This window comes from Corvus moneduloides, chromosome W, assembly GCF_009650955.1.
Source record: "Corvus moneduloides isolate bCorMon1 chromosome W, bCorMon1.pri, whole genome shotgun sequence".
Taxonomy (NCBI): domain Eukaryota; kingdom Metazoa; phylum Chordata; class Aves; order Passeriformes; family Corvidae; genus Corvus; species Corvus moneduloides.
This window is the reverse complement of record NC_045510.1, coordinates 19,934,719-19,958,070: the sequence shown is the minus strand read 5'-3', so window position 1 is coordinate 19,958,070 and position 23,352 is coordinate 19,934,719. Positions and strand designations below refer to the sequence as shown.

Below are 23,352 nucleotides of genomic sequence, written 5' to 3'. Positions count from 1 at the left end.
GGAAACCCCGTGCCTCCCCCCCAGGGCCCCTCTCCCAGGACTACATGGCAGGGGGAGAGCCCCCACAACTACGTACCCTAGGGATTATTGTGTTAACAACTCAAATATTTCAGCTCAAATCCTCTTTTGGAGGCTGAAGGTAACTGATGTCTTGCAAAACATTAGCTCACAAGTGACAAGGGAGATATATTAATATCACTTCCATTTAGTGCTCGGATACCCACCCTGATATGGGGACCAAAATAGACATCAACTAGGATAGCATTTTGGGTGTTAACATGAAAATTAATATACTGTACAACCCACACTGCTTGCTATATGCAATATAGTTCTAAGTATCTTCTGAAGGGGTATGAGGCTAGCAAAGGCCAATCACTTGTGTGTGACACATAACTCCAAGTATTAAATGCTTAACTTGGACACACTAACATACTTTCACTGTAGTTCTGTGTGATTAAAAACATTCCAAAAATGCAGCAATAAATAAACTCTGAGAGCTTTCTAATGTGAACAATTAATACTGTTCCAAACAAAATACTAAATGATGCTGCTAATGATAATTACTTTTTATAAATGGTAGAACAATTCTATAACAACAGTTGGATTTGATTGAGCCTCCAGAGTTATTCATAACTACATATTGCAGTGTGTTAATACTCCATCCTCATTTATATCAGATTTTTTAATCCCTTCCACCTTCCACTTCTTAGTCAGGCCATCAATTTGGTTTCTTGATGCTTTGTAGACTTTAGTTGAAGTAGGTACACAGCTATCAATTAAAAATTTCCTGGTCTATTTTTAAAAATATTTTATAATATTTTAATATTTAACCTCAGTCTCTCAATCTTGGACAATGGCTTTAGGACTTTGGTTCGCACCTGTCATAGGTTAGCAAGCATAGTCCCGGAAGGGATGTCCTTGCCAAGGGGTGCTTACAGCTTCCTCTGGGACCTGATAGAACCGATCAGCTGGTCAGTTTGAATATGGACAAGTCTTTAAGCCACTTAAAGTTGTGACCGCCTCTATGATACACACTTACGAATAGACAAACTCCCTCCCCCAACATCTCTCTTGTTTCCGGCGCTGGGACAGGTGGCTGCGGGCCCCAAGCAGGGGCCAGTGGGCCCGGCCCCTGCTCGGGCCAGGCCAGGCAGGGCCACGGCTCCAGGATGACCCCCCCCCAGCAGGGCTGTGGGCAGCTGGAGTGGCTCGGCTTCCCCCCCCCCCCCCCCCCACTGTGGCCAAGATTTCAGCAAACGCGGCACCGCTGTCCGACAGAGGTCAGGTGACCAACACCGATAAGCTACACAGCTGCAAGGCCGAGGTGAGATTAACCCTTTTAGTGCTGTGAAGAGCTGAAAACCTGAGGGAAGAGAAAGAAGAGATGCTTAAAGCTGAAAGTCTGTTGTGAAGCTATGATATATCAGAGTATCCCGTTGTAATTTCATGAAGATATGGGGGGTGGAGTGTTCAACTCGTAAGCAAAAGCACCTGTGCTGAGATAGGCAGATGCTGACGCAGCTGTAATTTCATGAGAAGTTTGGACAGGGAGAGATGGAAGCGATGAGGACTTTTGCTCCAAATGGGAAAGGAGAAAACCTCAGTTCCTAGAGATGCTCCCAGAGATAGTCCTAGAGATGAAGATGAGGAGGACCCTTTGCTCCCAGGGAAGGAGAAGGGCCTCTGTTCTTAGAGATGAAATGCTCCCAGAGATGGGTGAAGAGAACTTTTGTTTCTGAATGGCTCAATCTTAAAATTGTACCATATTTGATCAGCTAAAAGAAAATTAGACATGAAAGAGGAAATAAAGTTAAAAAACTTGATGTTTAGAGGTTAAAGGTCTTTATCTTACTAGTAATTCTCTAAACCTGTTGGTACAAAGGCACTATGTATTTCAGAGTCCAAAACTGTTTTCTTGAACCTTTGAGTCTAGCTAAATTTCCAGAATGCTGCAGTGGATCGATTCCAGCCATCAGCTAACCTGCCTCTCTCATTCCCCTCTCCTGAAGAATGGGTAGAAAATAGAAGGAAGGCAAGAAGACCTGTGGATTGAGATGTCAGTTGAATAAGGAAAACAAAAGCAAAATAAGGAATTAATTTTCTATTTCCCATCAGTAGGCAGGTGTTTAACCATTTCCTGGAAAGCAGGGCCTCAGCACCTGTAATGGTTACTTGGGAAGCCTCTTGCCCACTCCCAGCCTACTGGCCTTTGAGCCGGGTGGGGGATTTGGAGAGTCAGCCTTGATGTTGTTCAAGCATTGTTCAGTACTAGCCAAAACATTGGCATGTAATCAACATGGTTCTAGCCAAAGCACAGCACTATTTGGGCTGCTATGAAGAAAGTTAACTCCATCCCAGCTACACTCAGCACATCCATCTAAGGCTGTCTTCTGTGGTGATCTTAAAAAGAAAAGTCAGTGGATGGTACTGTACATCATACTTAAACAAGCAGCCCTTGGTTGTGCCACCATTCCCACTGAATTCAGTATAACTTAGAAGAGGATTTGCAGGAGGAAGCTAAGGAAGTCTGAATTATCTTCTTTTCCAGAGGGTAGGCTTTTAATTTCTTGCCAGACTCTGTGTTTCTGTGATATAATCAGGTACTTCTTCTCTCTATCTTGGATGTATATCTAAAATCAAAATTTATTACCTTGCAAAAGCCTGTAATACAAAGACAAGCCTATCATTGAAACTAAACTTCCTTCCTATCTTATCACTAAGTAACATGGAATTTATTATTTAAATTCTGATGTCTTGGACAGGAACACTATTAATATTGTATGAGCTATTTCCCATAGCATCTCTGAGATATGTGGCACTTCGAGTAGAAGATAAAACATGGTGTTATCCCAAAGCTCACAAGCCAAAAGCTGTTTGTCAGGAGGGCAGGTGGGGGACATGAAATATGAAGTAATCTTACCGTAGTCTCAATAATACTGAGGTAGTATTATGAGAATAGGACAGATAAACTCTGATCAAGTTTGGTAATAGCAGTATAGATTACAAGAATGGTCTTTCTGCACGACAGTCTTGAGTACTGAGGTGGCATGTGCAAGTCTTGCAGACTTCCCCTGAGGACTTTCTGAGCATAGAAAAAGGCCCAGACATAGGCAACGTGTACAAAACCAGAGCCCTGGAAGTAAGAGCAGATATGCAGAGGATTATCTTGAAAATGCAAAGGCTTCTTTAAATAGTGATGTCTATATAACTTAGGTCAAAGTAACAAAGTGCTTATATAGCTTGGGTTATAAGATATCTATGTAACCTAATATCAATATAACCTAAATCATGACTTTTTATCAATCTAACCTGAAACATAGCCTTCTATACTTATGTAGCCTGAATCATAACTTCTATACCTCTAACCTGATGCTTATATAACCTGAATCATAACTTTTGATACCCATATGATTTGATATGAATAACTTTTTATACAATATAATGGCTAATATATAGTTAACTAGTTGCTTATATGCAGAATAGAAAAAAAGAGAAAAACAAACCAAAACCAAGAAACTTACCAGGTGTATAGTTTTAGAGATAGATAAGTGTAGTACTAATGAGAAATTGGCAAGTGCAAAGCCAATAAGCCACAAAACAAAGAATTTAGGCCTGTTAAGACCAGATGGACCGAAGAGCATCGTAACTGCGCGTGCCCCAAAGCCAGTTGAAAAGTTCAAGTGCGAAGAAGACTTCAGAAGCCTTCATCAAAGACCCCCAAAGACCCCCAAATTGGGGAAATGCATGCGCAGTGCAAGGAATTATCTAATAACCATGAGATCCTGTTATGTAAATTAGTTCCGGCGCGTATGTGATGATGCTGTAATGACATAGCAACATTAAGCAAAATTTACTGTATAAATATACCACAGCACTTGACAAAGGCGGGTGAGTTAGGAGGAAAAATCCTCCCTCACCACCAGCACTGCAATAAACAAATACCTGCTCTATAGACATCGGTCTATGGGGATTTATTTCCAGCCTATCTTTCGGGCATCAATAGGTAGTTTAAAAGGTTTGATATGGCCAATAATATGTAGGTTTACTGTTGACCTCCAAAATGAGGAGAGAGAGAGGGGGAAATTTACAGAGGAAGATGTGCAGACCAGAGGATCTCCAGGGAAAATAAATACAGACAGACATGAGAGCAAATAAGCAATCTCAGCCAGGAGGCCTGGGCAGGGAGCATTGAGCAAAGGACAGAATACCAAAAGAAAGGAAAAGAATGGCAGGATAAAATAAAGAACGTACACTTACTATGATGGTGTGAATGCAAGCCAATTAAAGGGCTTATGGCATCTCATAGCAGGTCCTCCTGGTTAGAAACAGGGATAGAGAAGGTACCATGGTGTTAGTTTGTGAGATGCCTCTTACATGACCTTTAGAATTTAACTCATCTAGGGGAGAGATGGCAGCAGTGTGTATAAATTCCAGACACTTCCCAAAATTTAGTGTTACAATTTGGTGGGAAGTTCACATCTATATCAGGTGCTTTTAATTAAGGTTAGATGCACAAAAAATCCTGTAGTATGAAGTTTTCCCTCTAACTAGGTTTTATAGTCAACTGCCATCTTGTAAATCAGGTCAAAAAAATACAGAGTTTGTAACATTTGTAGGTTACGGACGGTCGGAGACGAGAGATCTCTGAAGTCTGATCTTGGGACACAGGCGGTTTATTGCAAAGGGCGTGGGTATTGGGGCACTGCTCAGAGCTGCCAGACTCAGCTCTGAGCAGGCCCAAGAGAGCAAGAGAGTAAGCGGGTGAGAGAGAGAGAGAGAGTGTAAGAGCAAGAGTGGAAGAAGTAGTAAGAGTAAGAGCAAGAGAGGAAGTGTCTGAAGTCCTGGTTACAATACAATAAATCATCTTCTGTACTGAATATTCTAATTGTCACTAACCAATCTAATACAAGATACAAATCCTATAGCATTTACATACAGCCTATAAGAGTTCTTATACTACCATAGAGCGTTACATCTTAACTTCTAAAAACTACTCTTTGGACCCCTTCTGCTGAGCTAGTAGGGTCTGCTCTGACCCTTGGACCTGCCTGCAATCAAAGGGTATTGTTCAATCAAGAGGGGATTACCTTCAGTCGGCCATACCATTGTTTTCCAGTTGTTCAGTAACTAAGACTTGGTATTTCAAAAGTGGCTTTCATTTCGATGTTGCCTGTAGTTTTCATATTCCCAAAATCTTTTGTCAGGCAATCATATTTATAAGGCTTTCCTGTTTCATCTTCCCCAACAAACATTAAGCAATTGATACACCCTTAAACTCTTCTGACATTTTTCTCTAACTGATACTCAGTAGTAGGTTGTGGGCAGAAGCATGGATCCACAGATGGCCATTTTACAAGGTAAATCTGAGGAGCATTTCTGGTAGAAGAGAAAGACAAATAGCAACTGATTAGTGGTGCTATATAGATATCATACCACTGATCCAGGTGCCATATCAGTTTAGTTTGGTTGTTTAGTCTGGAGAAAAGAAGGCTCAGGGGAGACCTTGCTCTACAACTGTGCGAAAGGAGATTGTAGCTAGGTGAGTGTCAGTCTCTTTCCCCAAGTAACAAGTGATAGTAAACAGCCTTAAGGTGCACTAGGGGAAGTTTAGATTGAATATTATGAAAAATTTCTTCACCAAAAGGGTTATCAAACATTGGAACAGGCTGTAGATATGTCAATTAGGGATACAGTTTACTGGTGAACTTGGCAGTGTTAGGTTAATGGTTGGACTTGATCTTAAGGGTCTTTTCCAACCTAAATGATTCTATGACTGTACTTTGTAGGAACCCAGAGTGCCGAGAATATTTCTCTGCCTGTTTTTAAGGGTTCTTACCCCCCTGAACAACACTGTTTTAACCTCCAACCTTGGAAAAAATTACCAACAATTAGACAAGAACTAGAAAATACAGTGGTGTGAATTAGGTGATAGACTACTATGTAAGATTGTCACAGGGTGAAAAATTTAGAGGTTTTGGGCTTCTCTTTGTAGTAAATAGATAAGAGTAAAAATTATCAAAATGGAGGATTGTTGTTGTTCTCTAAACCTTCTTCTTCTTCTACTACTCCATGTTCTGCAGTAAAATTAGTTTGGAATGATTGGATAGAGAATTCCACAGTTCCTGGCCATGTTACTGAATAATTGGTAGGAAAGTGAAAATAATATACGTTTTTAGTAACTATTGGTTAAATTATCTTTAAAAGGCCATGTAAATCTTGATAATGAGACTTCACTCCTGCTTTTCTGTCTTCTATGCTGTACCTGGGTCACGCTGGTGGCTCTGTTCCTCTGATAAGACTTAATAAACAACTATCCGGCAGCATTGAAACTCAAGGAAAAGTCTCGGTTTATCTTTGAAACTCCTTGCAAGGACTTTTAGAAAATTCTCTCCCATCAGGAGGGATTTGATTTATGGCACAGTTCAGTGTCATACTTCTTTGCTATTTATATTCTATATTATCACTAGATTGACAGACTGTACACATACATATATGTTGGCATTCTTCTGCTTGAGCTTTTTTGAGTATTTTATATGAACATAAAATGAAATTTATATAATGCAGTGACACATTGACAATTCCTTTGCAATAAGACTGAAGAGCAGAAAGTGGAGTCAGCAGGACATATTTGCTAAACCCAGACCTTTGCCTGCAAACCCTGTTCTCAAGGATTTATAAAAACATGCAAATTCTTAGGGTTCTAATAGGCATATTTCCAGGTATTGGAGAAATATGACAATATTGACTAGAAGCCTTGCTAACTGAACAAGGTAGGCAAAAAACATAAAGTCCAGTGTTGCCTGACTCAGTTGTGAGGGCTTTTTTCTGTTTCAAAATATAAAGTTAAGTGAGTATATGTTTCACAGTGGGGAAAACACCCCACAAAGCTTGCATGGGTTATATTAATTCAATCCATGTAAGGAAGTACACATGTAGGAGAGAAACAGTAAGCAGGCATTGTCTATAAGGATGCAACTCCTGTTGCCAGATGAATGTATTGAAAATGCAGCTCTATTGAGTTCCTGCATGCTGTTGTGTTATGATATTGAAGACCATGTGGTAGGCATCACCTGTGGTTTTTTGTGTCTCTTGCACTCCTAGCCATGTGGGAATTATCATTTCCCTTCATTAATTGCAGTGCTGTTCTGCACCACACTGTCATTCATTGCCTCACAGAGCTCCCAAACCTGCAGCCAGAGGAGCAGGCAGAAGCCAAGTTGAGATTAAAAGGCCAAACTCTGGGGCAGTGATGACAAAGCACACTTAAAATGTTTATTTGTGGTAATGTAGTTTATCATCTGGATGTAAGCTATGATGACTGTGAATAGCCTAAGAACACTATAAATATATTGAAGAGTCCACTGAAATATCGACTAATGAATTAATATTAAATAATCAAAATTATATTCTCGTTCTGAATACACATAAAATTGAGACCAGTAATGTACCTCAGTTTCATCACATGTGTTTCTGGCCACAAGTGTTAAGCTTGTCTCTACATTAGCATTTTGATAAGATAACCACCACTTAACCTTCTTTACCCACATCTTCAGAGAACAAAAGAGTACACTGCATTGAGGACAATGCTTGCTCTAAGCAAGCTGAGCTTAACCGTTGTCCACCTGGTTGTGGTAGGTCCTACAGGCATGTTGACTGTGGTTACTTTCAGCTATTCCCACAGATGCTTGCAACATTGATCTTTGCAGAGCCAGGTCATCCAGTGGAATCTAAAGACAAGTCTTCCTTTGCAACACAAATGCAGGAGAGCCAAGCACTTGAAAGAGTGAGCCCCAGCTGTGCATAAGGCTGTCTGTGTTAGCATGTTGGTAGTTCAGTGTCTGACTCTAGGCTGGAGAAAAAGATGGTCCTATCTTTGCTCAGGATGCCTAGCCATGAACCTTCTTCTGAAGCAAAGTGCCTATACCAAGTTATTCCTCTTTGTGCTAGAGAGGAGGAAGGGGACAAGTTCCATAATGCTATTATACCCAGTAGCTCAGAAAATGCCATCAGTAGCTGAAAGACCAGTTTTCAAGTTCCTGCTTTGTGGAGTTTAGAAAGAGACCCCTCTGATCAGAGAAAGTTTCTGCTCCTTACCTTGTTGAAGCTGTTCCTCTTTAACAAGCAGTTAATTATTTAGATGGAACAGGAACCTAAACCTTCTTGATAACAGGTAAGTGCCCTAAGCACCATGCTGAGTTGGTCTCTCTCCATTGTTCAGTTAATATTTAAATAATAATGCAAAATGGAGGAAGTTCAAATGGAGAAAAGATGGAAAAGGAAAAAAAATAGAGACTTGTCCCAGAGTACCTGAGAGTCATTGCTGAGGATATTCCTCTCAGCTATGAAAAGTGTGAATTTAAGTCTCAGATGAGTTCTTTCCTCTCCTAGGTAGGTTCCCTAACTAATAGACATAAGGGAGCACAATCCCCCAAATAAAACCTTTTCTAAGGCATATGGGGAGGGATGTAATACAGTAGAGAATCTCCAAGGATGTTCCTTACATCTGACACTGTATCAGATGGGGGTAGCAGCAAGACTGAGCCTTGTGGATTCAAGATGTGAGCTAGGATTCTCAACAGTTCAGGAGAGCTGGATTATAGTGGGTATTTTTGTATCTGAGTTTGGTTTGTTTGTTTGTTTGGGGGTTTTTTTGAGAGAAACTCAAAACCACCACTCAACAGCTGCTTACATGAACAGGTATTTGAGGATGTCAGAGCAGTCTGATTGCTGAATGTGGCATTTTTAACAACTTATTCAACCTGTGGTGTTAAGTCCTGAATGCAGGTAGAATAAACTTATTGATGCAAATTATTCATCTGCTGCCTATTCTGTAATCACCTGACATTGATTAGGGGTCTGTTAAATCTGTTGCAAGACTAGCTGTTTGAGGTTTAAGTGTTCTAGAAGTCCTTGTTTTATACATATATATCATCCTCACTGCTGATCTTGCTCTGTGCTGTTTGTCGCCAGCATCTGTAGCTTTGGTTACCATGTTTAATGATCCAATTTTGGGCTCTCTCAGAAGAGGAAAAAGGTTGCTTGAAATTTCACTGCTCAGAAGTGCGTGTACAGATGCCTGTGAGATTTGTCTTCATCAGAATATGTTAGATTTTGAATGTCCCACAGGAAATTGCTCATTCAGTGTGTGTGGGAAAAACAAGGACACTGGAAGACAAAAATAAGAGACCTGAGATAACAGCTATTCTGAGGCAAGGAAGAAAGCCTGTCCATCTTTTTTCCTGCAATAAGCTGGACCATGTTCTTTGCACTCATCCATCTACAGAACCTTTGATACTTTGTGAGACACTGAGAAACACAGAAGTGGTGGCTGAGTGGGTTCACAGCAAGAAGAAAAGAAAAAATGCTTATTGTGGTCATGTCTAAGTCAAGGATAAAGCAAGTCTAACCAACAGCTCATCTTGGTCAGACTTCCATCCACACCACCATCAATTTCTGAAAGTCAGTTTGTTCCAGTCCTAGTGCACTTTCTTTTATCAGCCTTTAATAGCCTAAGTATGTGCTTATCAATTTTGTCTTCAGCTTTTTCAAACACTGCTTTTTAATTTTCCCTCTGGAAAAATAAGAAAGTCCAGAACTTCTTTATCACTTGCTTGTCTAAATTAAGTCATCTTTGTTAAAGCCACTGAACTGAAGCTCCTAACCGTAGTCATCTACATCTAGAATAGCATCTTGTAGTGAGAAGACAAATAATGAATCAGGATATTTGGTATAATACCTATGCTATTAATGAATCTACTAATGCACATTTTATATTCTTTTTTTCTTGTGCCCCTACCCTCCTGAAACCCTGCCTCAGCTCATAAAAACCAGCTTAGATACAGAGTTTAAACTTGCAGAGGAATAAAAAACTCTCAGTTTGACAGAGCATGTAAGGAGTAGGGAGAAAAGATCAACTGGAGTGAGAGAACAGAAATCAAAAGTATCCACAATGGCGCTATATCCACATGGGATCTGATGCAGAAGTGTGAGTTCTTTAGACTTCAGAAAAGATCTATGGAGAACTGATGTTAGCTTGTACTGTTATGTCCACCACTATGTCCTAGATTGTTGCTGCCTGTTCTGAGCTTCCCCTCCCCCTCCCCAAGACACTTGCCTCTGCTATGTGCTCGGAGCGCCTTTGTTCTAAGGGCGGGCAAAACCAAATGTAACTCAAACTCTTTAGCAGTGTCTGATTGGCCAGTCACCCTGGGTCTGCCCCCAGTCCTCCCCTTTCCCCTTCTCCGAATAAAAGAGAAGATCAAGGGAGGCCCCGCCCTCTTTTGGCTCTGCTACCCTTTCTGCGAACATCTCTTGTCGTCTGTTTCTTTTGAAAGCTTCTAACTGCGGGAAATTGAGCGAACAGAGAGCTATATTTCTCCCTCTTCTGCTGATGGTATTTGCTTTGCAGCTGATACAGGTACCGATTTTAGAGCTACTAAAGGGCTAGATCGCCCGTGCTACCTCTCTAGGCTGCTCGAGGCTTTCTAAGGCATTAAACTACTAGCCTAGCTGGTAAAAAGCTGAAAAGATACCTTCCTCACTAGATGGCAAACAGGACAAAGAATGGGAATTCTGAAGATACTGTACTAGTTTGAAAACAAACCAGTGGGAGGCACCAAGTCAGAATAACAATTTAATGGGGAAGTTAAAGAAAAGGAAAGAAAAAAAAACTAAAAGAAAACACTGGTTCAAACTGACAGAGTCAAGATACAACCTGAGTCCCTGTTAGGCAGGGTGGTGGTAGCAGTCTGGTAGAATGGTGGCTGCAGTCCTCTGAAGCGGTGATCCTGTAGAAAAAAGGGTCTGCTCTTCCTCAGAAAGTCCAGTGGTGGCTGTGTAGCTCCTGTCCTCTGGAAATCCAGTGGAAAGGCCTTGTCTCTGGTGTTCAGCCTCAGCTTATATCCACGATGGGATGCTTGGTTCCTCCCTCTGGGTGGAGCATCTCACAATGGGGTAATGAGTCATGAGGCCAAGTGTTGATTAGTCTCATTAACAGAAGATAGTCCAGAGGGAGTTATCTCTGAGTCATGCAGCAGGACAATGATGGGCCATTAACAGCAAGATAGTCTGGGGGGAGGAGGCAAGGAAAACACTGCCCCACCTGATTTCAACGGCTGATGGGGATGGTAATAGAATACACTGCAACCCAGGACATTATCCACCCCTTATTCTATTACCATCTACATCATCCCAAATCAATACCTTCTTTAAACTCTACACACACACATACATATATATACAATGAAACCCTACACACCGTTCTCACCTAAGATTAGGTCTCCTTGTGGTACACAATGGGTTTCCCCATCTTTTTGCATTACCCACCAAGTGCAACCAGGTCCTTGAGCAAAGACAATCCCACGGATGGGTTTGCCTTTGCCTTAGGTGGGATTAATCCAAACAGTCTTTCCTAAAATACCCCTCAGGTGTACCGCAGGGACTCTATCTCCATCCACTGTGTGCAAGGGTTCAGACTCGGCAGGACCAGCTCGATTGATGGACCCTCGGGTATTGACCACCCAGGTGGCCTTTGCTAAGTTCACTTCCCAATTTTTGAAGGTCCCCCCACCAAGTGCCTTTAGGGTGGTTTTAAGTAGTCCATTGCAGCGTTCAACTTTTCCAGCAGCTGGTGCATGATAAGGAATATGATATATCCATTCGATACCGTGTTCTCTGGCCCAGGTGTTGATGAGGCTGTTCTTAAAATGAGTCCCGTTGTCCGACTTGATCCTGTCAGGGGTGCCATGTCTCCACAGGACTTGCTTTTCCAGGCCCAGGATGGTGTTCCGGGCTGTAGCATGAGGTACAGGGTAGGTCTCCAGCCATCCAGTTGTCGCTTCAACCATGGTCAACACGTAGCGCTTGCCTTGGCGGGTTTCGGGAAGGGTGATGTAGTCAACCTGCCAGGCTTCCCCATACCTGTACTTTGACCATCGTCCACCGTACCACAGAGGCTTCATTCGCTTGGCCTGTTTGATTGCAGCACAGGTCTCACAACTGTGGATGACCTGTGAGATGCTGTCCATGGAAAGGTCCACCCCTCGGTCACGGGCCCATCGGTATGTTGCATCTCTCCCCTGATGACCAGAGGCATCATGGGCCCAACGAGCTAGGAATAATTCTCCCTTGTGCTGCCAGTCCAGATCCACCTGTGTTACTTTCACCTTGGCAGCTCGGTCCACCTGCTCGTTGTTGCGATGTTCTTCATTAGCCCGACTCTTGAGTACGTGCGCATCCACGTGTCGAACCTTCACGGTCAGCTTCTCTACTCGGGCGGCGATGTCCTGCCAAATCTCAGCGGCCCAGATGGGCTTCCCTCTGCGCTGCCAGTTGGCCTTTCTCCAGCGATCCAGCCATCCCCACAGAGCATTAGCTACCATCCATGAGTCGGTGTAGAGATAGAGCCTCGGCCACTTCTCTCGTTCAGCAATATCCAAAGCCAGCTGGATGGCTTTAAGCTCTGCAACCTGACTCGATCCACCTTGTCCCTCGGTAGCTTGTGCAACTCGTCGTGTGGGGCTCCATACTGCAGCTTTCCACTTCCGGTTAGCGCCTACAATTCGGCAGGAACCATCAGTGAAGAGGCCATAGCGTCTTTCAGTCTCCGGTAGCTCAATATACGGTGGGGCTTCCTCAGCACGAGTCACTTGCTCTTCCTCTTCTTCAGAAGATAATCCAAAAGTCTCACCTTCAGGCCAGTTTGTTATAATTTCTAGAATCCCAGGGCGATTCGGGTTTCCAATACGGGCACGCTGTGTGATGAGGGCGATCCATTTGCTCCATGTGGTGTCGGTGGCATGATGTGTGGAAGGAACCTTTCCCTTGAACATCCAACCCAGCACCGGTAGTCGGGGTGCCAGAAGCAACTGTGCTTCAGTGCCAATTACCTCTGAGGCAGCTTGGACTCCTTCATAGGCTGCCAAGATTTCCTTCTCTGTGGGAGTGTAGTTGGCTTCAGACCCTCTGTAACTTCGGCTCCAGAATCCCAGTGGTCGGCCACGAGTCTCACCAGGCACCTTCTGCCAGAGGCTCCAGGACAGACCATTGTTCCCGGCTGCAGAGTAGAGCACGTTCTTCACCTCAGGTCCTGTTCTGACTGGGCCAAGGGCTACCGCATGAGTGATTTCCTGCTTGATCTGGGCGAAGGCTTGCTGCTGTTCGGGGCCCCAGTGGAAATCATTCTTCTTGCGGGTAACCAGGTAGAGAGGACTCACAATCTGGCTGTACTCGGGAATGTGCATCCTCCAGAAACCTATGGCGCCTAGGAAAGCTTGTGTTTCCTTCTTGCTGGTCGGTGGAGACATTGCAGTGATCTTATTGATGACCTTGGTGGGAATCTGACATCGTCCATCTTGCCACTTTACTCCCAGGAACTGGATCTCTTGGGTAGGTCCCTTGACTTTGCTCCTTTTGATGGCAAAGCCAGCTTCCAGGAGAATCTGGATGATTTTCTCTCCTTTCTCAAACACTTCCTTTGCTGTGTTTCCCCACACAATGATGTCATCGATGTATTGCAGATGTTCTGGAGCCTCACCCTTTTCCAATGCAGTCTGGATCAGTCCGTGGCAAATGGTGGGACTGTGCTTCCACCCCTGGGGCAGTCGGTTCCAGGTGTATTGCACACCCTTCCAGGTAAAAGCAAACTGGGGCCTGCATTCTGCTGCCAAAGGAATGGAGAAGAAGGCATTGGCAATGTCAATAGTGGCGTACCACTTCGCTGCTTTGGACTCCAGCTCGTACTGAAGTTCCAACATGTCCGGCACAGCGGCACTCAATGGTGGCGTGACCTCATTCAGGCCATGGTAATCCACCGTCAGCCTCCATTCTCCACTGGACTTACGCACTGGCCATATAGGGCTGTTGAAAGGTGAATGGGCCTTGCTGACCACCCCTTGGCTCTCCAGTTTACGAATCATCTCATGGATGGGAACCACAGAGTCTCTGTCGGTGCGGTATTGCCGACGGTGCACTGTTGCTGTGGCGATTGGCACCTGTTGTTCTTCAACTCTTAGCAGTCCCACGGCAGAGGGGTCATCTGAGAGGCCAGGCAATGTACTCAGTTGTCTGATATCTTCTGTCTCCACAGCAGCTATCCCAAAAGCCCAACGATGTCCTTTTGGGTCCTTGAAATATCCATTTCTGAGATAGTCTATGCCGAGAATGCACGGGGCCTCCGGGCCAGTCACAATGGGGTGTTTCTGCCACTCGTTCCCAGTTAAACTCACTTCAGCTTCCAGTACAGTCAGCTGCTGGGATCCTCCTGTCACCCCAGAAATAGAAATTGGTTCTGCTCCCACATACCTTGATGGCATCAAAGTACATTGAGCACCGGTGTCAACCAAAGCCGTGTATTTTTGTGGGTCAGATGTGCCAGGCCATCGGACCCACACAGTCCAAAAGACCCGATTCTCCCTTTCCTCTACCCGGCTAGAGGCAGGGCCCCTCTATTCCTGGTCATGTTGCATGTTGCTCCCTTCCGGTGAATACGTTCCTGCGGTCCCTTCAAGAGGATCGGTCATATTATCATTCCGGTACCGTCTGGAGTTCTGTGTGCGAGAGACCGGAGCAGCGTTGACTCTAGATGCGCTTCTTGTGGTAGTTGTCCCTCTTTTTAGTTCACGTACCCGAGCTGCTAAGGAGGAGGTGGGTTTTCCATCCCACTTACTCATGTCTTCTCCATGTTCCTGAAGGAAAAACCAGAGATTACCTCGTGGGGTGTATCCTCTCTCCCTGGTTGGGGGACGCCGGCTCCTAATGGCAGAGACTCTTGTTGGTTCTGGCGAGATCGGGTAAATCTCTTCCTTAAGTTCCTTTTTCAATTTCTGATGGCCTTCTTCAATCAAGCTCCGGACTTGCTCAGCCAAAAGACTTGTTTCCACGGATGAGACATGGGTGCCAAACGGGGCTGTGACGGTGTCCTCGTAAATCCTCAGTTTGTTCACCAAGATGCCCACCCTGTCCTCGCCTTCCCTCCATTGCAGTGTTGCCAGGTAACCGGAGTATATCTCTGGTCCAAGGCGTGCAAACCTCAACCACATCTGTGACGTGCACTGGACACCATCTGGGCTCTTAGGAAATCTCTCGTCTTCTGAGAAAATGATCTCCAGCACAGCCAATTCCCTCAGGCACCGGATACCTTGTTCCATTGTGCTCCATTTTCCTTGGTGCACCTGGAGGTCTTCTTTACAAAGGTACCTGTCCCTTACACTTGTAAGCAGTCGCCGCCAGAGGCTGAGAGTTTCTTGGGTTCTCCCGATCCCCTGGTCAATGACCACATCCCGGGACAGAGATCCCAGCTGCCTGGCCTCACTTCCGTCCAGAATGGTGTCATTGGCTGCAGCGTCCCAGATGCGGAGCAGCCAGGTCAGGATAGACTCGTTTGTCTGGCGGGTGAATTCCCTCCGCAGGTCACGCAGCTCACCCAGGGATAGCGACCGAGTGATGATCTCTGGCTCTGCCTCTTCTGCTGGGTGCGAAGGTCCTGCTGCATCCTCGTCAGTCACTATGCGGACTGATTTGCTTTTTGATTTCTTCTTCTGCACGGGGGCAACTGCAATCGGTTTAGGCTGTTCTGGTTCAGTGATGGTTTGCATGGGGACGCTGACAGTGCTTTTGGTTCCCTTCTCCTCTGTGTCAGTCTGCGTAGACATGGACGCTGTTGTCTTGCGTCTGGGTTCTTTCTCCTCTGTGTCAGTCTGCGTAGACATGGACGCTGTTGTTTTGCATTTGGTTTCTTTCTCCTCTGTGTCAGTCTGCGTGGACATGGACGCTGTTGTCTTGTGTCTGGGTTCTTTCTCCTCTGTGTCAGTCTGCATGGACATGGACGCTGTTGCTTTGCATTTGGTTCCTTTCTCCTCTGTGTCAGTCTGCGTAGGCATGGTGTTTGTTGCTCTGCTCTTTTTCCCTCCCTCATCCTGAGGATGCTGTGCCATAGCTCTAAGCATGGTGTACATGGTGCAGGCTGTACAGAGAAGACAAAGCAGAACTGACAGCAAGTTTATGCCGTCTTTGACATCCAGAGGGAATTCAATATTTTCAAAAACTGCTGTGCCTGGCCTGAAAGGCTGGAAGAAACCACTCTCTACTCCCACCAGGGGCTGGGTGCGATTGTTGAGGAGATCCCAGACATAGGAGCCCAGAATAGGACAGCCAAACAAAACTGAGTATATACTCCGAATGGTATTCATCGCCTCGCAGGTTATTATGCTGTAGACATAATAAACCATTAAAGCAATTCTCATACCATTCCCTGGTTTTAACAGGAGTAATACTACAGGCAGGTAGTTCCCCATGTGAGGAAAAATATAGAGAGCAAGATACAGTACCCACGTAGACAAGCTGAGCACCATGGTGAATAGGTTTCCGTTAACACAAAATTGTAATTCTGACTTTCTCTCAGAGCCGCCCCACATTGGGTGCCAAATTATGTACTAGTTTGAAAACAAACCAAGTCAGAATAACAATTTAATGGGGAAGTTAAAGAAAAGGAAAGAAAAAAAAACTAAAAGAAAACACTGGTTCAAACTGACAGAGTTGTCATAGGTTAGCAAGCATAGTCCCGGAAGGGACGTCCTTGCTAAGGGGTGCTTACAGTTTCCTCTGGGAACTGATAGAACCTATCAGCTGGCCAGTTTGGATATGGACAATTCTCTAAGCCACTTAAAGTTGTGATCACCTCTGTGATCCACATTTAAGAATAGGCAAACTCCCCCTCCAAGCTCTCTCTCGTTTCCGGCGCTGGGACAGGTGGCTGCAGGGCCCGTGTGGGGGCCAGCGGGCCCGGCCAGGCCCTGCTTGGGCCAGGCCGGGCCGGGCCACGGCCATCCTGAAGCCATGGACCTGTTCCAGCCGTGGAACCCCCCCCACTGCCTTGCCGTGGGCAGCCGGAGCGGCTCGGCTCTCCCCCCTCTCCACTGCAATAAGAAACATTCAACATTCCAGCTGCAAAGCTGCAAGGCCGAGGTGAGATTAACCCTTTTACTGCTGTGAAGAGCTGAAAACCTGAGGGAAGAGAGAGAGGAGATGCTTAAAGCTGAAAGTCTGTTGTGAAGCTATGATATATCAGAGTATCCTGTTGTAATTTCATGAAGATATGGGGGGTGGAGTGTTCAACTCGTAGGCAAAAGCACCTGCGCTGAGATAGGCAGATGCTGACGCAGCTGTAATTTCATGAGAAGTTTGGACAGGGAGAGATGAACCAGATGAGGACTTTTGCTCCAAACGGGAAAGGAGAAAACCTCAGTCCGTAGAGATGAACCAGATGAGGACTTTTGCTCCAAATGGGAAAGGAGAAAACCTCAGTTCCTAGAGATGCTCCCAGAGATAGTCCTAAAGATGAAGATGAGGAAGACCCTTTGCTCCCAGGGAAGGAGAAGGGCCTCTGTTTTTGTTTCTGAACGGCTCAACCTTAAAATTGTACCCCAAAAAACTTCAAGAGTGGACCCTCGAAAGCAGTTGCGGGAAAAGCTGCAAGTCGGGGGAAAGGACTCACACGCAGGCAGAGAGACTCCTCTTCCTAAATGGACTGAACAATATTTGGAAGTGGGCGGCTGTCTCGTTGTGATAATGTTTTCATAGCATGAGCAAGAAGAGACTTCTCTTTCTAAATGGACTGAACAAGGTTATTATGGAAGTGGTAAACAGACTGAACATCTTAAGGGTTGTCTTTTTACATTGTCAGTGGGAGAAGGGAGGAAGGTGGGGGGAGGAGGAGACTTCTGAAGGTGGTATAATTTTTTTTCTTCTTTTAGGTCTGTTAATAAACTTCTTTATATTCTTTCAAGTTTAGTGCCTGTTTTGCATTTCTCCTAATTCTTATCTCACAGCAGATAAACAGTAATGAGTATTTTGAACCAAACCACTACAAGAGTCAAGATACAACCTGAGTCCCTGTTAGGCAGGGTGGTGGTAGCAGTCTGGTAGAATGGTGGCTGCAGTCCTCTGAAGCAGTGATCCTGTAGAAAAAAGGGTCTGCTCTTCCTCAGAAGGTCCAGTGGTGGCTGTGTAGCTCCTGTCCTCTGGAAATCCAGTGGAAAGGCCTTGTCTCTGGTGTTCAGCCTCAGCTTATATCCACGATGGGATGCTTGGTTCCTCCCTCTGGGTGGAGCATCTCACAATGGGGTAATGAGTCATGAGGCCAAGTGTTGATTAGGCTCATTAACAGAAGATAGTCCAGAGGGAGTTATCTCTGAGTCATGCAGCAGGACAATGATGGGCCATTAACAGCAAGATAGTCTGGGGGGAGGAGGCAAGGAAACACTGCCCCACCTGATTTCAACGGCTGATGGGGATGGTAATAGAATACACTGCAACCCAGGACAGATACCTATTCCAATAACCTTTAAATGAATTTGTTTCATTTGTTGCTTCTGTAAGCTGCCCTGGATATGTCTTTTGAATAAAGTCTTCTCTCTTGTTCAGATTCTATTGCATATGGTTCTAAGGTATTGTTCATACTTCAGTGGCCATTCCTCCATCAATTAAAATATAGGTTGAACGAGCTACAGCTTATTTTAAAACAAGCATATAGGCAACAAAGGAAATAGTACATAATACCACTTTGTTGTGATAAGAAGTGATGCAGAGTCCTCAGGCAGGTGCAAAGGGGAGCTCGTTTATTCCAAAAACCTGGCCTTTTTAAGCAATTAGGCCTTTATCAGTAACATTCCATTAAAGCCAAACAAATATAATTCAAACCAACCACCATAAACCACGATGTGAACACGTGATGGTTATAAAACTTGTTTTCTACAGTTACGTAACGCGTTTTCCACCTCCATTCCAGCTGAGTCATTCCCAGAATCCTTTTCTACTTAGCTGAAATACAAGGAGTCGGCTATGATTTTACAAAGGCAACAAGGCCCTTGTTCTGTAAGGCTTTGCCTATCTGTAAAACCACTTCATATTAAGGGTTTATTCTGCTCATTTCAAGCCTTAGCAGTAGTAAGGGGAAAAACATGCAGGGGAGGGGAATGTCTGACTAGAGCACAGATGTCAGTAGCACCTTGTTATCCAACCTAGATACCTAATTTCTAATAGAATTTGTCATTTCTGCAGGCTGAAGAGCTTTCCTGAGGTAGAGTATAAGAAATGTTGTTTCTGGGTAAGGGGCAGAATGTCTGAACTTTTTCCACTACTCTGGAGCCTAGGTACCTGATATAGAGCCATTTACTAGATGCCTCCACACATGCAGGATTTATATCACTTCTCCTACATTCCCTGGGAGATCTAGAAAGCTTTTCTGCACCTCCTACTGATGCCTGCTTCAAGAAGCTGTGACAGAAACCATGAGATAGTAAAAGGGTAGTACAAGTGAAATGTTTGACTCAAATATCATGTACGGACATCAAACAAAGCCAGAAGAGAGCAGTTAGCATGGTGCCATCACACAAGCACTCTGTATGGTTGTGCACACTTCCCAGTAGTGCCCTGGGTTGTAGCTGTGATCATGGCCTTTGTGTATATGAGCAAACATAAAGCTTTAATTTTTTTTATACAGAAAGGCTTCCAATCATGTTTAAAAACATACAGCAGGAAGCCAAGAAATATGTAAAAAATGACCCACAGGCCAGAATTGCTTGCAGTAACGTTTCCACCCTGCCCTGGATTAATGTACCAGGCTAAACTGGCATTTTACTATTTCTGATTTCTTCTTCCTCGACCAAGAGCCAGTCTTGCTGTGAGATGAGGAAAGAAATTACACTGGGAGCAGGCTATGCTGTATTACTGTCTCAGTCCGGCTCTGTGGGCTCACACGCGTGCACGCACAAACACATGGCTAGCTTCAGTATAAAGTCGGCGGCAAAGAGGCAGGAAGGGTCCTTGCGTGGGTTCCCACAGGAGCATTTATTGCTTCCACACTGTAGAAGGGTCAGAGGTGTTGAAAGATGAAGGGTACAGATCAATAAAAGAGCTGTACAAGCAAAGGCCTGCATGAGCAAAGGCCTGCATGAGAAAATGCCTGCATGAGAAACAGGCCTGAGAACTAAAAGTGAGTTTTAAGGAGGTACAGTGCTGTGCTGATAAGATGTACTGACCCTGAGAAGGGAGGAGAACTTTGATTTCTCAAGTCAAAACATAAATAATAGAAGCTTGCCAAATGTAGTCTTTTATCTAACCCAATTATGTAGAAGTAAGAATGCGCTTTTGTAAGTTTAAACCAATTAAAGAACTGATAAGCATGTACTCTCACACTATATAAGTGCCTCTGTATTGCCAATAAATGAAGCTTGCTTTATCAATCACATTGATTGTCTGCATGTCTTCCCCCCGCCGAAGTCAGCAAGTCAGAGGCAAAAGACCGAGAACACAGGAAAACTCAGGGTTTTATCCAGGGGCGGGGAAAAGGCAGGACTAGGGAATGGGGACCAATGGGGAAGCTCTGGGGGAGTGGCGAGGGGCAAGGGCCAACAGCCAACCAGGAAAGCCGAACAGGGGTAGATTACCATAACAGAACAATGCATCCTGGGAGAAGCCTTTCTGGTCACCCTAACCTAAAGAGGTTCTTGTGGTACTAGGGACTTGTCTTACTGAGAATGAAACATGGATTTTTAAAAAAACATTAAGATTTTAGGTAAAGGTTAGCTGTGTTGAAATTAGTTAAAGTAGATGGCCCAGCTGGAATTAATTAAAAGTTAATAATTAGTTAAGAAGAGCTGGACCTGAAATAAGCTTTAAGATATAAGTAACTGATTGTTAAATAACTAATTGCTTGTCACTTTTATATTTGTTTAGCTGTGCTTAGAATGAAAAACAGAAACATTGATAAATAGATCTAAAGAAATGCAGACAATTACCAATTTCCCCCACCTGAGAACCTACTCAGAAGTCACGAAGAGAGGAACTGGAAGGTCACCAGAAGTAATTTGTATTGTCAAAACCCAGAAAGGTAGAAAGGTCAAACCAAGGGAAACTACTTTTACTTTATCTTCGAGACCACCGAAAGCATACTACACATGCTTAATGACTTTAAGCTAATTACCATACGAAGCGGAGAATGGGAGGTTTCAATGTTATAAATATGCATTTGTATTTTGAATATTTAAAAGTTTTGTAAATAAATAGACTTTGTATTAGCTTATAACTTTGCACTGCGTATTAGGGAGCTACCCCACGCAGCTGCCTGGCGCTGGAATAAACATACACTTTTTAACTCTAAACTGTTAGAGAGTCTTTGTCTGTCTCAGTTGGGTGTCGATATTAGATCAATGCCCATATTTTGGTAAATCAAGAACTCTCTGTCCCTTGTAACATAGGTTCACTGGCCACCACAATGCTGTGGCTGGCTTAAGAGGCCTTAGCATGCAAACTTTTGTTCATCTAGGTAAAACTACCTAATGCTGGTCATTTTGGGACAAAGTAGTCTGACTGTCAACCCATTAGCTTGTCCATCTTATTGTCTCACGCTGTCTTGTTGAGGAGGGAAAATGAGAGTGTGGCCAGGTGGAGATCTGGCAGCCAACCAAGGTCAACCCACCACAGTCATCTTTGCAGATCTGAAAGAATTTGGTCTGTAGCAATGCAAGGCTCATGCAACCTGCAGAGGTGAACTGAAGGGATTTGGGGTGTTAGGGAAATTATAGTGAATACTGCTCACTCCTTACATCATTGCTTTAAAACACAGGTGCAGTGTATTTTAGTTAAAGATGTTTGGTTTTGTTCTTTACCATCATAGCAAACATGTTTATTGATAGAGCTGTGAATAACGAGATAATTTTCTTGCCCTTAAATCAGCCATCTAAAAGACTGAGGGGAGTCCTTTATTTTGTGGACCAGCTTGGATTTCTGGGCAAAAAGGAAAGGAAAAGAGGAGGAGCATAGGCTTTCTCTCTACAGCCACAACATTTTTGCTGTACATATTTGTAGCCCTGAGGCTGCACAGGTCTCCCAATCCCCTCCCCGCTCAATTCTTCCCAGAGTGGAATTACTTGTCCTAGATGAGATTTTTTTCTTCTTTTCTAATGGTTACAGATTATTTTATGCAGCAGAATGGAAGTATTAGAGGAATAATAGTGGTGTTCCTTTCTCAAACCACTGAAGTGAGCACAACATAAAAAATGTACAAGAATAGGCAGAGCTCATCTGTTGTTATCATAGCATTCAGAGTCATGTAAGGTTCTGCAGTAGTGTGTGTTTCACACAGTTGAAAGGGGTTTTGGCTTCTGCTAGAGGTGAAACTACAACCTGATGGAGTAAGTGATCAACAGTTCTGCAGACACTGACACCATGGCAAGAAATAAAGGCAGCTTTTTCCTTCAGCAGCATATTCTCTAGCTTCTAAGCTGTCCTGTGGAAAAGCTTGTATGTGCTGGTGTTTATATCCCTTGCCTAAATTTCTTGTCATCCTTTCCTCCCTGTAGGTGAGCGACCATTCCCCTGTACGTGGCCCAGCTGCCTTAAAAAGTTCTGTCGCTCAGATGAGCTTACCCAGCACTACCGAACCCACACAGGTGAAAAACAGTTTCCATGCCCCCTCTGTAAGAAGCGGTTCATGCGGAGTGACCACCTGACAAAGCATGCCTGGCGCCACACCGAGTTTCACCCCAGCATGATCAAGAGATCCAAAAAGTCCAGCTCCTTGTGAAGGCAGAACTGGCCTGGGGAGGGGAGTGAGGAAGAGAGACACAACAAGGACATGGTGAATAATGCAAGAGCAGTCCACTGCCGTGGTGTTCACAGTTTCTATTCACAGTTTGAAATCACATGTAGCTGAAGTTTAAAAAAAAATAAGTACTCTGTGACCCCTTACTCACCCGTTGCTAGTAACAACGATCTTAAGCAAGTGTATTGTGGAATTAGTGAAGGGATGGTGATTAGTCTAGACAATGACTTTCTTTTGTAATTGAAAGCATTGACACGGTTGTATATATGTCTGACTGGATGGTTTGGCCTGTGACACCACAGTAGTGTGATTCCAAGGTCTTTCTGATTGCTGTCATGGACATGTTTTGTTGAACAATGTAATGCTGCTTGTATTTAAAATTTCTTGAGTAAACCCATGTTCTGAGTCACTTAAATAATTCTCAAGTAAAAACTCCATAGCACATTTTAAAAGTGGGGTTACTTCTATCTCAGAATGATCCTTCATTTAAAAAGGCAGTTAAGAGAAACATTGCATTCATTACTAATAGCATCTGATTGATACACAAAAACAAGGTGAATTTATACTCAAGACAACCCATTAAAGTAAACGTGTCTTTTCAATTTGTCTTTGTATTAACTATACTTTTGAATATAAGATGCACTTTTCCCAGTGTATAATTCAAGCAGACACTTAAAGCAAAGAAAGTCACAACAGCTCAGTCATTTACTGACAGCACGTGTATTTAGCTCTATTGTTTACTTACCTGGAAA

At 43.9% G+C, this 23,352-nt stretch overlaps 1 protein-coding gene across 1 annotated transcript in view; it reads left to right on the top strand.

The window, feature by feature from the left end:
• LOC116437408 (Krueppel-like factor 9) overlaps positions 1 to 22,582 on the top strand; it is a 30,031-nt gene extending 7,449 nt beyond the window's left edge. The window contains exon 2 of the mRNA XM_032095068.1: positions 22,359 to 22,582. Within this exon, the coding sequence (XP_031950959.1) occupies positions 22,359 to 22,582 (224 nt within the window). The remainder of the gene's footprint in view (positions 1 to 22,358) is intronic.
• The last annotated feature ends 770 nt before the right edge of the window (positions 22,583 to 23,352 follow it).